The 12,217-nt window shown below is 53.3% G+C and overlaps 1 protein-coding gene across 2 annotated transcripts in view; it reads left to right on the top strand.

Moving 5' to 3' along the window:
* Positions 1-12,217, top strand: part of NOS2 (nitric oxide synthase 2) — a 51,817-nt gene that overhangs the window by 25,372 nt on the left and 14,228 nt on the right. Inside the window, exons 16-27 of one of the 2 annotated variants that reach the window (XM_010979002.3) lie at positions 152-201; positions 548-722; positions 1,533-1,665; positions 2,541-2,619; positions 3,406-3,587; positions 5,751-5,914; positions 6,880-7,087; positions 8,733-8,820; positions 9,242-9,363; positions 9,663-9,811; positions 10,727-10,921; positions 11,522-12,119. In XM_010979002.3, coding sequence (XP_010977304.2) covers positions 152-201; positions 548-722; positions 1,533-1,665; positions 2,541-2,619; positions 3,406-3,587; positions 5,751-5,914; positions 6,880-7,087; positions 8,733-8,820; positions 9,242-9,363; positions 9,663-9,811; positions 10,727-10,921; positions 11,522-11,641 — 1,665 coding nt within the window. In that variant the 3' untranslated portion in view covers positions 11,642-12,119. Of the gene's footprint in view, positions 1-151; positions 202-547; positions 723-1,532; positions 1,666-2,540; positions 2,620-3,405; positions 3,588-5,750; positions 5,915-6,879; positions 7,088-8,732; positions 8,821-9,241; positions 9,364-9,662; positions 9,812-10,726; positions 10,922-11,521; positions 12,120-12,217 lie in introns of those variants that run through there. The other variant, XM_064495889.1, reaches the window with a different exon arrangement.

The raw sequence follows: 12,217 nt of genomic DNA on the forward strand, positions 1-12,217 counted from the left end.
TTTTTCATTATAGGTTATTACAAAGTGTTGAATATAGTTCCCTGTGCTATACCGTAGAACCTTGTTGTTTATCTATTTTTTATACAGTTGTTTGTAAGCAGTGCTTTTATTAATTCTGTCCTGAGTACTCTGTGGTTCTCTCTCTTTCTAGAAACTGAAGAAGTCCCTCTTCATGCTGAAAGAACTCACCAACAAGTTCAGGTAAAGCTCTTCCCCACTCTGAGTCTGGGTTCCGGGGATGGAGCTGGGTGTGTAGAAGGGAGACTTCCCTGGGATGTCCAGGCTCAAGGAGAGCCTGTCTTCAGAGTGTCATGAGCCATGGCAGGAAAACCGAGCCCCTTGCGCAGGTCTGCAGGCCAAGCGTGGGGTAGGTCTTGGGAGCTGGTGATAAGGCCTGGGAGCCAGGGAGGATAGGAAGTGGGTGTGCACTGGTGGGTCCTTGCCCATCTGGCATGGGAGTGTGGGAGGGCTGGCCTTACAGGTTGTTGGTGCTGGGTGTGGTATGGAGTTGGCTCATCCAGTCCCCATGCGTGTCCTCCTTGGGCAGGTATGCTGTGTTTGGCCTTGGCTCCAGCATGTACCCTCAGTTCTGTGCCTTTGCTCATGACATCGACCAGAAGTTGTCCCACCTGGGGGCTTCTCAGCTAGCCCCAATAGGAGAAGGGGACGAGCTCAGCGGGCAGGAGGAGGCCTTCCGCAGCTGGGCCATGCAAACCTTCAAGGTCAGTTCACCACCGAAGCTGCCCCACAGCAGAGGCCCAGGACACCTGTGCTTGGCGTCCCGGGAGGCATGACCTCTGCCGGGTCCAGTAGCCATGGTCCCAGGTGTGGGCCGGGCTGCCCGCCCACAGCCCCCAGAAGAGCTCTGTTTGAAGCCTGTGTCCCTGGGTGGGAGAAGGTGGCTAAGACACCTCCCTGCTTTTGGGGAGCTTTGATTTAAGATCTTTCTTAATTATCCAGGTCACCTCTTTCTTAATTATCCAGGTCACCTGTGACAACCTTGTCTTGTTTCAGTGTCCCAGGCACAGTGAGCTTGGGGACAGGGACCAGGCAGTTGCTTTCTTTGGGCCTGTGTCAGTGTCTCAATAGGTCTTTACTGCCTGTGGTTGGACCCCACTGATTGAGGGAACTCAGCGAAGCAAAGTGTTCCACCCAGCAGTGGTGCTTACCAGCACCAGCTTGAGCGGGGCAGACATGGTTCCCAAGCCCGGGTCTCCTCCACACGATTCCACATCAGGAAGATGGGAGTAATCAAACCTGCGTCATGATGTGGGCACGTGGATAAAATGAGATACTGTCAATATTAGTATTCATAATAATCACAATAGCTACTATGTGCCAAGCCTGGCCACTTTTTTGAGTCCTCAGAACAGTGCAATCAGATAAGTGTACTTACAAAGTGTGCTTAGTGCTTTAACTAAGCACTTAGCTTAGTTGGAAGGACATAAAAAATGGTAGCCCCAGTGGTGGTGTTGGTGCTGCTGCTGCTGCCGGGGTGGTGACTAACACCTGTCTGCTCCATCTTCATCCAGGCGGCCTGTGAGACGTTCGATGTCCGAGGCAAACACCACATTCAGATCCCCAAGCTCTACACGTCCAGTGTGACCTGGGACCCACACCACTACAGGCTCGTGCAGGACTCACAGCCTTTGGACCTCAGCAAAGGTACCTGCTTCCTTGCACCACACAGAGCTTGTTTGCCCTTCCTGCCAGGATGGGTGTCTCTGAGTCCCGGGGCCATGGTCAGGGAGACCAATAGGACCCTCTGACCAGACGCAGCTAGTGTAGGGCTACCAATGCGTCTCTCTCTTGTTGCATCCAAGAGCCTGTTGGGATGCAAGACCAAGGGCTTGCTTTGTCTCTGAGGAAGGTGTTTAGGAGGATACCCTGGGAGGGCAGTGGGGAGAGAAGGGAACTCCTGTGTACCGGGCACTGTGCTGGGCTCTGTGCTGGGCTCTTTGACTACCTGCTGTAAGTGATCCCTGACACTCATCCTAGGAGAAAGGCACAGACAGAGAAGCCGAAGTTCAGGGAGGTGAAGCAAGTTACTAACACATGGCAAGTTGGATTCGAGCCCCAGCCTTGCAGCTCCAGTGGCAGCCACGTATTATAAAAGGCATTTTGCAAGGTGATTCCAGGCTGCAGTCTGGGAACTCTGGATGGTCCCTCTGGCTGCTGTGCCTCCATGGCTCCTCTCTTCTTGTACCACAAGTCCAGTGGTCCTGTAGGTTTCTGCATGTTTAGGATATCCTCAACTTCAGCTCTGCTCTCCTGTGGATCCCAAACCTAGAAATCACCATACTGGGGCATCTAAATTGCATTTACCAACACCTAGCAGCAGCCCAACCACCCTCTGTTGGACTAAGTGTCTTCCTTTGTGATTCAGAAACAGTAGGAAAAAGGGAAGGGAAGGAAAACCCCAAGCCCCACTGCGGGACACCCCAGGGTAGCGTCTGGGTGTAACCAACTCAGCACATGGAGGCTGCCTCACCAACGCTTAAGAGCCACATTGCCATTTCATGATCTCTCTGTCCCCACAGCCCTCAGCAGCATGCACGCCAAGCATGTGTTCACCATGAGGCTCAAATCACGGCAGAATCTACAGAGTCCGAAATCCAGGTAAGGCCAAGGACAGGGCTGATGTTGGACAATGTTCTGCAGATTTTGTTTTAATTGAGGAAAGACCAGAGCAAGTCAGACTTTGAAAGCAGAGAAGGGAAGTGTCCGCGGGCATTAGCTATGATGCCATCAGTGGGACCAGCTTGACTCATAACCCCTGTGTCCACCAGCACCTCCGTTAACCACGGGCCAGGTTTCCAGCTTGGGAACTAGGCACCTACTTCACTTCTGGTCCTTTGTGACTTAATTCTTTCACCAAAATGGGGGGAGGATGGCAAGAGAGAATCTCAAACCATTTGGCTGTTTCTTAAGCACTTGGAGAAAAAGTTTTGGCAGGGAAGGACCTCTCCCCGCCGGGTAAGAGAGTGTTATGGGTTCTCTGTAGATTTTGTTTATCTGTGCCATCCTCCCACATTCATTAGAAAAACTAGACTGTATTCTGATAAGAACCAGATTTGTGCTGGAGACAAGGAGAGGTTTGTCCCAAGGCTCACATACCTCCCAGTGGGATGCTTTATTTAGGCAGTCTGTGGTCAAGCTCTCGTGGGCTTGGGAGGGCTGCGTGGGAGGGGTGCTGCCCACCTCCTCCCCACGGAGAAGCCACAGTCCTGGCAGCCCTGGGCCCTTCTGAGCACCCCAGCCTCAGGGGACACCAGCAACCTGTGCTCATGGAACCAGGCAGGAAGATGAAAGAAGGGCACATTTCCTGGGGAAACCAGCCCACCCATCAGGGAAGCTAGAGGAAATCCTGGTGACATCACCAGAGGCTTCTATTCCCTTCTCCAGCCGCACCACCCTCCTGGTGGAACTCTCTTGTGAGGGCAGCCAAGGTCTGAGCTACCTGCCAGGAGATCACCTCGGAGTTTTCCCGGGCAACCAGCCGGCCCTTGTCCAAGGCATCTTGGAGCGAGTGGTGGACGGCCCTGCACCCCACCAACCCATGCGCCTGGAGACCCTCAGCGAGAACGGTGAGCCCTCTGCACGGGAGCCTTGATTGAGAGGTGGCCTCAGTATGCTCCCGCCAACCCCAACCCCTCCCACAGGCTGGGCCGGGCCTGTGCTGCCAGTGGGCAGCTAACCCTGTCCTTCCTGAGTGGTGGGCCCCCAAAGCCTGTGCCAAAGCAGCCTTGCAGATAGTCCTCGACCGACTGGCAGGCCGGCGAGAAGGGGTGCATCTTTGGGACTATCTGCCCAGCACCAGAGGCTGGGCTGTCTGTTCTTCATTCTTCTGCTTACACACCACTTTTGTTGATTGACTGATACATTGTTTCCGTCAAAATTTTAACTGGTCATATCTGTATACCAGGTGGGCTCTGGGCTACAAAAATGAACGAGACTCCGTGTCTGCCCTCAGAAATCTCACTATCTAGTACAGGAGGCAGATACACAAGATGATTATTACAATAATAACAGTAGCAGCCAGCATTTTGGGGGGAATTACTATATGCGAGTGTTTTACATGCATCGTCTCATTAGTCCCCACAGCAGATGCGTGTATACAGCTTGCTTGGTGACATAACAGAGAAATGTGGAAACAGGGTGAAAATGGCGAGCTTTGAAGTTTCGGGTCCCTGATCCATGACGTACTAGCTATGTGACCCTGGGGATGTGAGTTCACCTCTCGAGGCTTTACACCTTTATCTCTAAATTAGAGAAAATAGAGCCTTCCTTACAGGGTTGAGGTGGAGAGCAAATGAGTAGATACATGTGCAGCCATCACCTCCATTCCTGGCACCAAACAGATGCAGGAACAGAGTAAGAGTAATGTCCATTTCCCATGGGCTAGTCGACGTTTGTCCAGAAGGTCAGAGATGGCGTTTAGTGCACCCTGAGAGTCTCCTCGGGTGTGGGGATTTATATTGCATTTTCAAGTCATTCTAGTTTCACACTGCTTCCCCACTGATGGCCCCATTTATCCTCACCTTCTGTGGGCGACAGACAGGGCCATAGGTGACCAGGAGAGAGTGGCTCCTCCTGACTGTCTTCACTGGAGAGAAGACGCTGCTGTGGGAAGGGTCGGGGACCCCTTCCTGTCTGAGGGGAGGCTTTTGGCCTATGTGGTGAGCATAGCAAGGGGGTGACAGGCATGAGGAGAGGAAACTAATAAAATCAACAGTCTCGGGCCTCCCAGCCCATTGGGCTAGCTCCCTGGCCTTTGCTTCCTCAGTGGTCATGATATCTCCAAAGAATGTGTCTCCTAAAAAGATACCTCCTAAAAAGAGTCGCCAGAATAGGAAAGAGGGGGTCAGAGAAGCCAAGTCTGGCATCGTCCCCCACTGTCCAGGAGAATGTGGGAGAGCCTGAAACTCGGGTCCAAGGGAAAGAGGTAAACATTTTCATGACTGAAGGGAGACAGATATGGTTCGTCAGGTCTTCGATCTACATGAAATACTGTAAAACTCATATTTTTACCTGGTATTTACCAAGCATCTGTGTACTAGACGCTGTACCAACTATTATACATGCACTATTTCATTCAGTCCTCACACAAACCCAGTGGGACAGGTTTTGTTACCACATCCATTTCACAGAGAGAGAATCCAAGTTTCAGAGGGTCCAGTCATCCTGCTAGTAAGTGGGGAGGTAGAGTATGAACCCGTGTCTGTTGACTCCAGGGTCCACACTGTGACGACCCTGCATACTGCCTCTTGGCACTCCTTGAGACTTGCCTCCTCTATTTGGGCTGATTGCTACTCACCCAGCATCTGTTGTATAGCATCCCTGGAGAGTGCAGTCACAGGCTTTTCTCTAAATGAGCAACTGGTGTCTAGTGTGTACATCAGTCTTTGGTAGGTTTAGTTCCTGTGAGTCTGTAGTTCATGTGCATGTGTCCTGCTAAAGATCAGGTCTGGGCCAGAGAGGGACTGGACTCTGGTGTACAGTTAGTTTTACAGGATTGTGTCAACTTGGGTGAACTTTGGAGGTCTGTTAATCAGCCTTCCTTGGCAGCTCTGTCTCTGGGCACCACCTTCCTGCACTTGAGTTAAGCACATGAATCCTTTTGCTTTTCCTAGCACCAGAATTCCAGTGTCTTCCCTCCCCTGCAGCTGGAGGGTGGAAAGTGTCTGTCCCAAAAGCCTCAGCACCCTTTGGGCCTTTTTTCCATCCTGATGTCTTCCTTCCCTATCCAGGCAGCTACTGGGTCCAGGACAAGCGGCTGCCCCCCTGCTCACTCAGCCAGGCCCTCACCTACTTCCTGGACATCACCACACCCCCAACCCAGCTGCTGCTCCGAAAGCTGGCCCTGCTGGCTACAGAAGAGGCAGAGAGGCAGAAACTGGAGGCCCTGTGCCAGGTGAAGGATGGGGCTGGTGGGTGAGGCAGGGGAAGGGTCCCCGAGTCGGGGGAGCCCAAGCCTAGAGCTGGTCTTTAACCTTCAAGGGGGATCCACCCCAGCTTCCCAAAGTGCAGTTTGTCAAAAGTTGGTGGGAAGTCAGGCATCCTGTCCCGTCCCATCTCCAGGACATAATTGCGTTGAATGAACTGAATTTTTTTGAATGTCTGCAGGATGCAACCAAAGTGCACTTCCTCAGAAATTAGCTAGAAAAGGACAGTCACTCTATCTTGTATTCCCCACACCCAGAATAAGCCTGGAACTTAGGAAATATTGGAGGATGGATGGTGTGGATGAATGGATAAATGGACATAGTAACAGATGGGTAGTTGAATTAATAAATGAATGAATGAAAGAATGCATAAACTCACCTGCAACTTTCTAGGCCCAAGTTTTTGAAAAAGGCACTGGATATCATTATTACTGTCACCATTATCACTAATTATTGTGATTCCAGCCACCTCCACTGCCCTTATCCTGCACTACACTAACTTGACACACATTTTCTCACTTAATTCTCACAACATCCCCATGAGGCAGGTGATGCCAACCTCAACCACAAAGGTTAAGTAATTAAGACAGGATCCCACAGCCAGGAAAGGCATCAAGTCAAAATTTGAACCCAGGTCTATATGATTCCAAAGCCCTTCTCCATCTTAGATTATAATAAAGATTTGACTCTTGCCCACAAGTTGCTGACCATGAAGTTCTAAGCACACAAGTTAGAGACGTGTTACTCACTGGCCTGAGTTCCTACAGGAGAGGACTATTTCCTCTCCAGTTTTGTAGTCTCAGTACCCTGGACAGCGCCTGGTTCTTCGAAGTGTTTGCTGTGAGAGTGAATGAATGAATACCAGGCTGTGACAGGCTCTTCTCTCAGTGAGAGGCAGGTGCCCTGAGTCACTCACACTGCCCTTGGCTTTCAGCCCTCAGAGTACAACAAGTGGAAGTTCACCAATAGCCCCACATTCCTGGAGGTGCTGGAGGAGTTCCCGTCTCTGCGGGTGTCTGCTGGCTTCCTGCTCTCCCAGCTCCCTATTCTGAAGCCCCGGTACTACTCCATCAGCTCCTCCAGGGACTGCACACCCACGGAGATCCACCTCACCGTGGCTGTGCTCACATACCGCACCCGAGGTAAGGCCGGGGCAGAGGCTCTGGAGCAGCCTGCTCCTGCTGCTTATGGGGCAGCTGTTCAGCTCTGAGCTTCAGTCTCCTCTTCAGTTAAACACCCACCTTCCGGAGGTGTTAACAGCAGTAGGAGGTGTGTGGGAGAGATTACTGTGAACCAGGCACAGAGCTGACGTCTTTGTACATGTGTGATTGGTAACCATGAGAGATGGCTGCTGTGTGCATTTTACAGGTGCAGAAACTGAGGCACAGTGAGGTTAAGCCACTGGGTCAGAGTCACACTGGTAGCAAGTAGAGATTCAACCCAGGTAGTCTGACTGCTGAGTCCAAATTCTTAACCACCCTTCTTTCCACTGTCCAACTCCTGTTGGGACAATTTTTTTTTCTGTTAGGACAAGTTGATAAGCTCAAATGTGGAAAGCACCCAGTGCTTAATGGGAGCCCAGTGATTCTTAGTCTTCCTGATAGTCCAGCCTAAATGCAGGGATGATTCTGCCTTGATTGTTCATTCATTCACTCACTCATTCAGTGATGATTTATTTCACACCTCTCTATGCCTGGCACCATGGTGAGGGTGGAAATACAGCACATGCAGCCCCTGCCCTCTTGGAGCCTCGCATCTAGAGGGAACAAAGAAGAGAGAATCATAGAAATAGATGACTGTTGTTATGTAGGAAGAAGGAAAGCAAAGGGCACTGTGACGGCAGCAGGTGGGGGATGGGCTAACATAGACTGGCAGGTCCAAAACCTCGTCCATCTGGGCTTGGCTCCTCCACTGGATGAACCGTGCCCCCACCCTCCCTCTGTAAGTGAGCATTGCCGGGGTTGGCAAAGCTGGGGAGCTGTGTGTACTTTACTCTGTGCTCTGGGAAGTACAATTGCGCAGTTTCTAAAAACTGGGCAGAGACCTGTTGGCTCTCCTGGAGAACATCTGCGGAGGCCAATCTCAGTCCTCAGACCAGGAGAGGAGGGGCAGACACATCCTGTGAGAGCACGATTCTATCCAGAGGAAAACCAAAGGGACTTCTCAAGTTGGCTGGATGTCCCCTTAAATACTGGGCCATTGGGAAGGGAATATAACCCAGAGAAACTTGGAGTTTCCACAGGCCCTGGAGGGCCACTGGGGAGACAGAGAGACGCAGAGCAGACCAGAAGGCTCAGCAGGTTGTCCGTCACCCCTGGTTTCTACCAGCAAGGACTGTACTCATGAAGACACAGTGGGGCAGTGACTGGCCACCCTCAGGGGCCACTTTGTGCTACTGTCATCAGAGCTGAGTAGTGGGCTGAATGGAGGGAGCCCTGGAGAAATTCTTGGAAGGAACATTGGAGCAGGGGTCAGAGAAGCTGAGCTGTGACCTGATTCTGCTGCTACCTGAGTGACCTTCTCGAAGCCACCTTCCCTCTCTGAGACTCGGCTTCTGCAGTGGCACAGGGGGAGGCTTGCACGCTCTCTGAGTCCCTTTCAGCTTCTGCCAGCTCTGGTTGAATAGAGGGTGGGTCTCAGAACCAGGAGAAAAACAGCCTGGTGATTAAAGCCTGCAGGGGGCCTGAGCGGGCAGCTGGCGCAGGTGTGTCAGTGGGGAGGAGCCTCTGGAAAGGTTCGTGCATGGTGGTGGGGATGATGTCGATCAGGTGTGTGCTGTCTTTGCAGATGGCCAGGGTCCCCTGCACCATGGTGTCTGCAGCACATGGCTTAGCAGCCTGAAGCCCCAAGACCTGGTGCCCTGCTTTGTGCGAAGGTAAGCACCCCCTCCACTGTGGCCATTATGGGACCACTGGCCCCGGGGAGTACTGGGTTGAAAGGGAGGGATCTGAGGTTTAAATGCCACCCTGGGCCCCTTGATCCATAAAGAAGGCAGTGGGGTCACACTGGGCCTCTCTCTTCTAATCCCCAGCTACAGGGTGTGGCCAAGTCTCTAACAGGGACAGAGATGACAGTGGTGGTGGGGTCCGGAGTGCAGTGGGGCAAGGTGATGGTGTGCCTGGACAGGGGACATGAAACAGCCTGTGGGACTTGGGAAATCAAATTTGAGCTCATTGTCTTCTCCAGTCCCGACACCACCACCCCGACCGCACCCCCAGCTCTTCAGCCCCTGTCCTGCATGTGCATCCAGCCCAGGGGGTCTGAGGACGGGGCCTCTCTCCTTCTTTCCCCTTCAGTGCCAGTGGCTTCCAGCTGCCTGAGGACCCCTCCCGTCCTTGCATCCTCATCGGGCCTGGCACGGGCATCGCCCCCTTCCGCAGTTTCTGGCAGCAGCGGCTCCATGATGCTGAGCACAAAGGTACAGCTGCAGGGCTCCTTGGGGTGGGGGAGGAGTGCCAGGTGGCCAGCACCTGCCTGGGAGTAGAACTGGAGCTGCAAGCTGCAGCCACCCCACAGATGTTTCCTAGTCCCTCTCCAAGTTTGCCTCAGCCCATGTGGACAGGTGATCTGAACGCCTTGGGCCTCAGTTTCCTCATCAATACTAGATGAGATACTAGTGGGGATTTGAGCTGGGTACCCAGCTGGTCAGGCCTTGCACTATGTCCCGCCCGCCCTCTGGTGGCCATCCTGGTAACTGCAGCCTGCTGGGTCTCGCAGGGCTCCAGGGTGGCCACATGACCCTGGTGTTCGGGTGCCGCCGCCCGGATGAGGACCATCTCTACAGGGAGGAGATGTTGGAGTTGGCCCGGAAGGGGGTGCTGCATGAGGTGCACACGGCCTATTCTCGCCTGCCTGGCCAGCCCAAGGTAAATGCAGCAGCTGCCCGTGCAGTGGGTGGAGCATGAAAAGCACAGACAGTGGTGGGTGTCTGGCTCTCCACAAGCTCCTCACTTCTCTGAGCTTTCGTCTTCTCAACTCTAAAGTGGAGCGATGCTGTGAAACTATTACGTTCACTCTTCCAGGAGAAGAGACAGCCCCTAAGACGTTCAGGGCTAAGTCAGGGTCACACTGGGTTAATCCCCGGTGCCCAGCCTGCTGAAGGTCCTCCCCTGGGGCAACGTCCTGGGGAGAGGCAGTCCAGCCGGCTTTACGCTGAAGCACAGCGAGGCTGGAGGGTGGTGCTGCTCCCAGCATAGCCTGCTGACCGGCTCATCTGCCCTAGGGGGCATTTGCCCCCTGAGCCTGGGGAGTCCAAGCAGATTCTTGGCTCAGCAGTTGTGAGCGTGTCCCGCTGGGCGCGTCTCAGACCCAGTACTCCACGCCCGGTGCCAGGGTCACTGGGCATCTTCTGTGAAACGAGAGCAAGACTTCCGTGTAACTGGGGGAACCTGCTCTAAATTTCAGGGGGATCCCATGGACAGTCTGTGCTGAGAGGTTCCCTTTTCTAGGGTGTAGGCAGGTGGGCCCCAGAGCCCTGGGCGGGGAAATTGGCCTGATGATGCCTCTTTGAAGCATAATGGATTCAGTGAATCTGGGAGCCCCACCGGAGGACGTGGCTGTGGCCAACATTCACCTCTCCAGCCCAGCCCAGACCTGGGCTGGGCAGGGCACCAGTGCACCTCCTCTTCCCGAGCCTGATCCCTGGGCAAGGTCCTGGCCGGGAGGGTGCTCACCCCGCAGCCCCTCATGCCCCTTCACCACCTCCCTGTGGCCAGCAGGCCTGACTGAAGGCTTTGCCCCCAGAAGCAGAGGCTTGGACCCACCATCTCCTCTGGTTTCAGGTTTACGTTCAAGACATCTTGCGGCGGCAGCTGGCCGGTGAGGTGCTCCGCGTGCTCCATGAGGAGCAAGGCCACCTCTATGTCTGTGGCGATGTGCGCATGGCCCGTGATGTGGCCTGCACCCTGAAGCAGCTGGTGGCTGCCGCGCTGACCCTGAACGAGGAGCAAGTGGAGGACTATTTCTTTCAGCTGAAGGTATGCCGCTGGTGTGTGGGCTCAGGATGGAGGTCAAGGGCACAGACCACGGAGCCAGGACTAGAGAAGTCAGGCTCCGAACAGTCCTGGACCCAAAGGAATCCTAGAGGTGGCGCGAGGTCATAGGTGGTTGGGCTGTTACAAGGCCTGACTATACATCCTGGTCTGGTTGCTCAATTAAACAAAGGCAAACTTGCTGATGTACTAACAGACTCTCAGGGCCCCTAACATGCTACTGTGCATCGAGGCACATCAAGACTGGGAGAAAATACACAGCATTTCCCAACCGTATTTATCTCAGAGCCCACATTTCCTGGAGCACCCTATGGGACAAGCACTGGGCAGGCGTCAGCATCCATCGCAAAGGCTGGGGAGATGTTTTGGTGGTCCACACCACAGTGGGTACTGATGGGAGTTAAAGAGTCGAAGTGAGATTCAGGTATAACCTAAGCATGACAGTTGGGAAGGCAAATGGCTTATAAGTGTACGTGTGATGAAGAAGCTGGAGGGACCCCAGGGGCTTGTCCCAGCCTGGACCTGATGAGGGAGAGGCGGCTGCACCAACAGAGCTAACACCTTGGTCTCTGTTTTCCCTTAAAGAGCCAGAAGCGCTACCATGAAGATATCTTTGGTGCTGTATTTCCCTACGAGCTAAAAAAGGATGGGTCAGCAGGGCCGCCCAGTGATCCCCAAGCTCCCGTAGCCTGGAGGAGAAGTTAAAGCTGCCGCCACTGAATTTAATGATGGCGCCAACTCTCAACTATCTGAGGTCACAGGGCTGGGGAGATGGAGGGAAATTATATCCCCAAGCTTCACATTTGTTTCTCCATCTCCTTCCCTCTCAAACCCTTTACTTGACCTGCTACCAAGTAGCAGCCTGGACAGAGTGGAACCTCTTGTCTTCTTTGAGCCCACCCTTCCCGGGGTGGTGGAAAGATGGGGGCCTGGTCCCTTGGAGACTAAGTCTGCTATCCCAAGCCCGGCCAGTGGGTGAGAAGGATGGAGCTTCCTTGATTGCACTACTTGGAGTGATCAACAGGAGATGCTGATACACCATTCTGTGTTTAGCTGCCTGCGTACAGTTATTTATGACTCTGTATTTAAAAAAAACAAACAAACCCCAGACAGCCTCTTGGGTCTTGCCTGTATGATTCCTTGATGGAGATATTTATATGAAATGCATCTTATTTTAACCACATTGTATGTGTGTGTGGGTGTTTTGTAAGGAAAGCAGCCTGAAGCTATATAGAGTTGGGGACTGGTGGGTTCCACCGCCTGGACAAAAATCCCCCCCAA

This window comes from Camelus dromedarius, chromosome 16 (assembly GCF_036321535.1).
Source record: "Camelus dromedarius isolate mCamDro1 chromosome 16, mCamDro1.pat, whole genome shotgun sequence".
NCBI lineage: Eukaryota > Metazoa > Chordata > Mammalia > Artiodactyla > Camelidae > Camelus > Camelus dromedarius.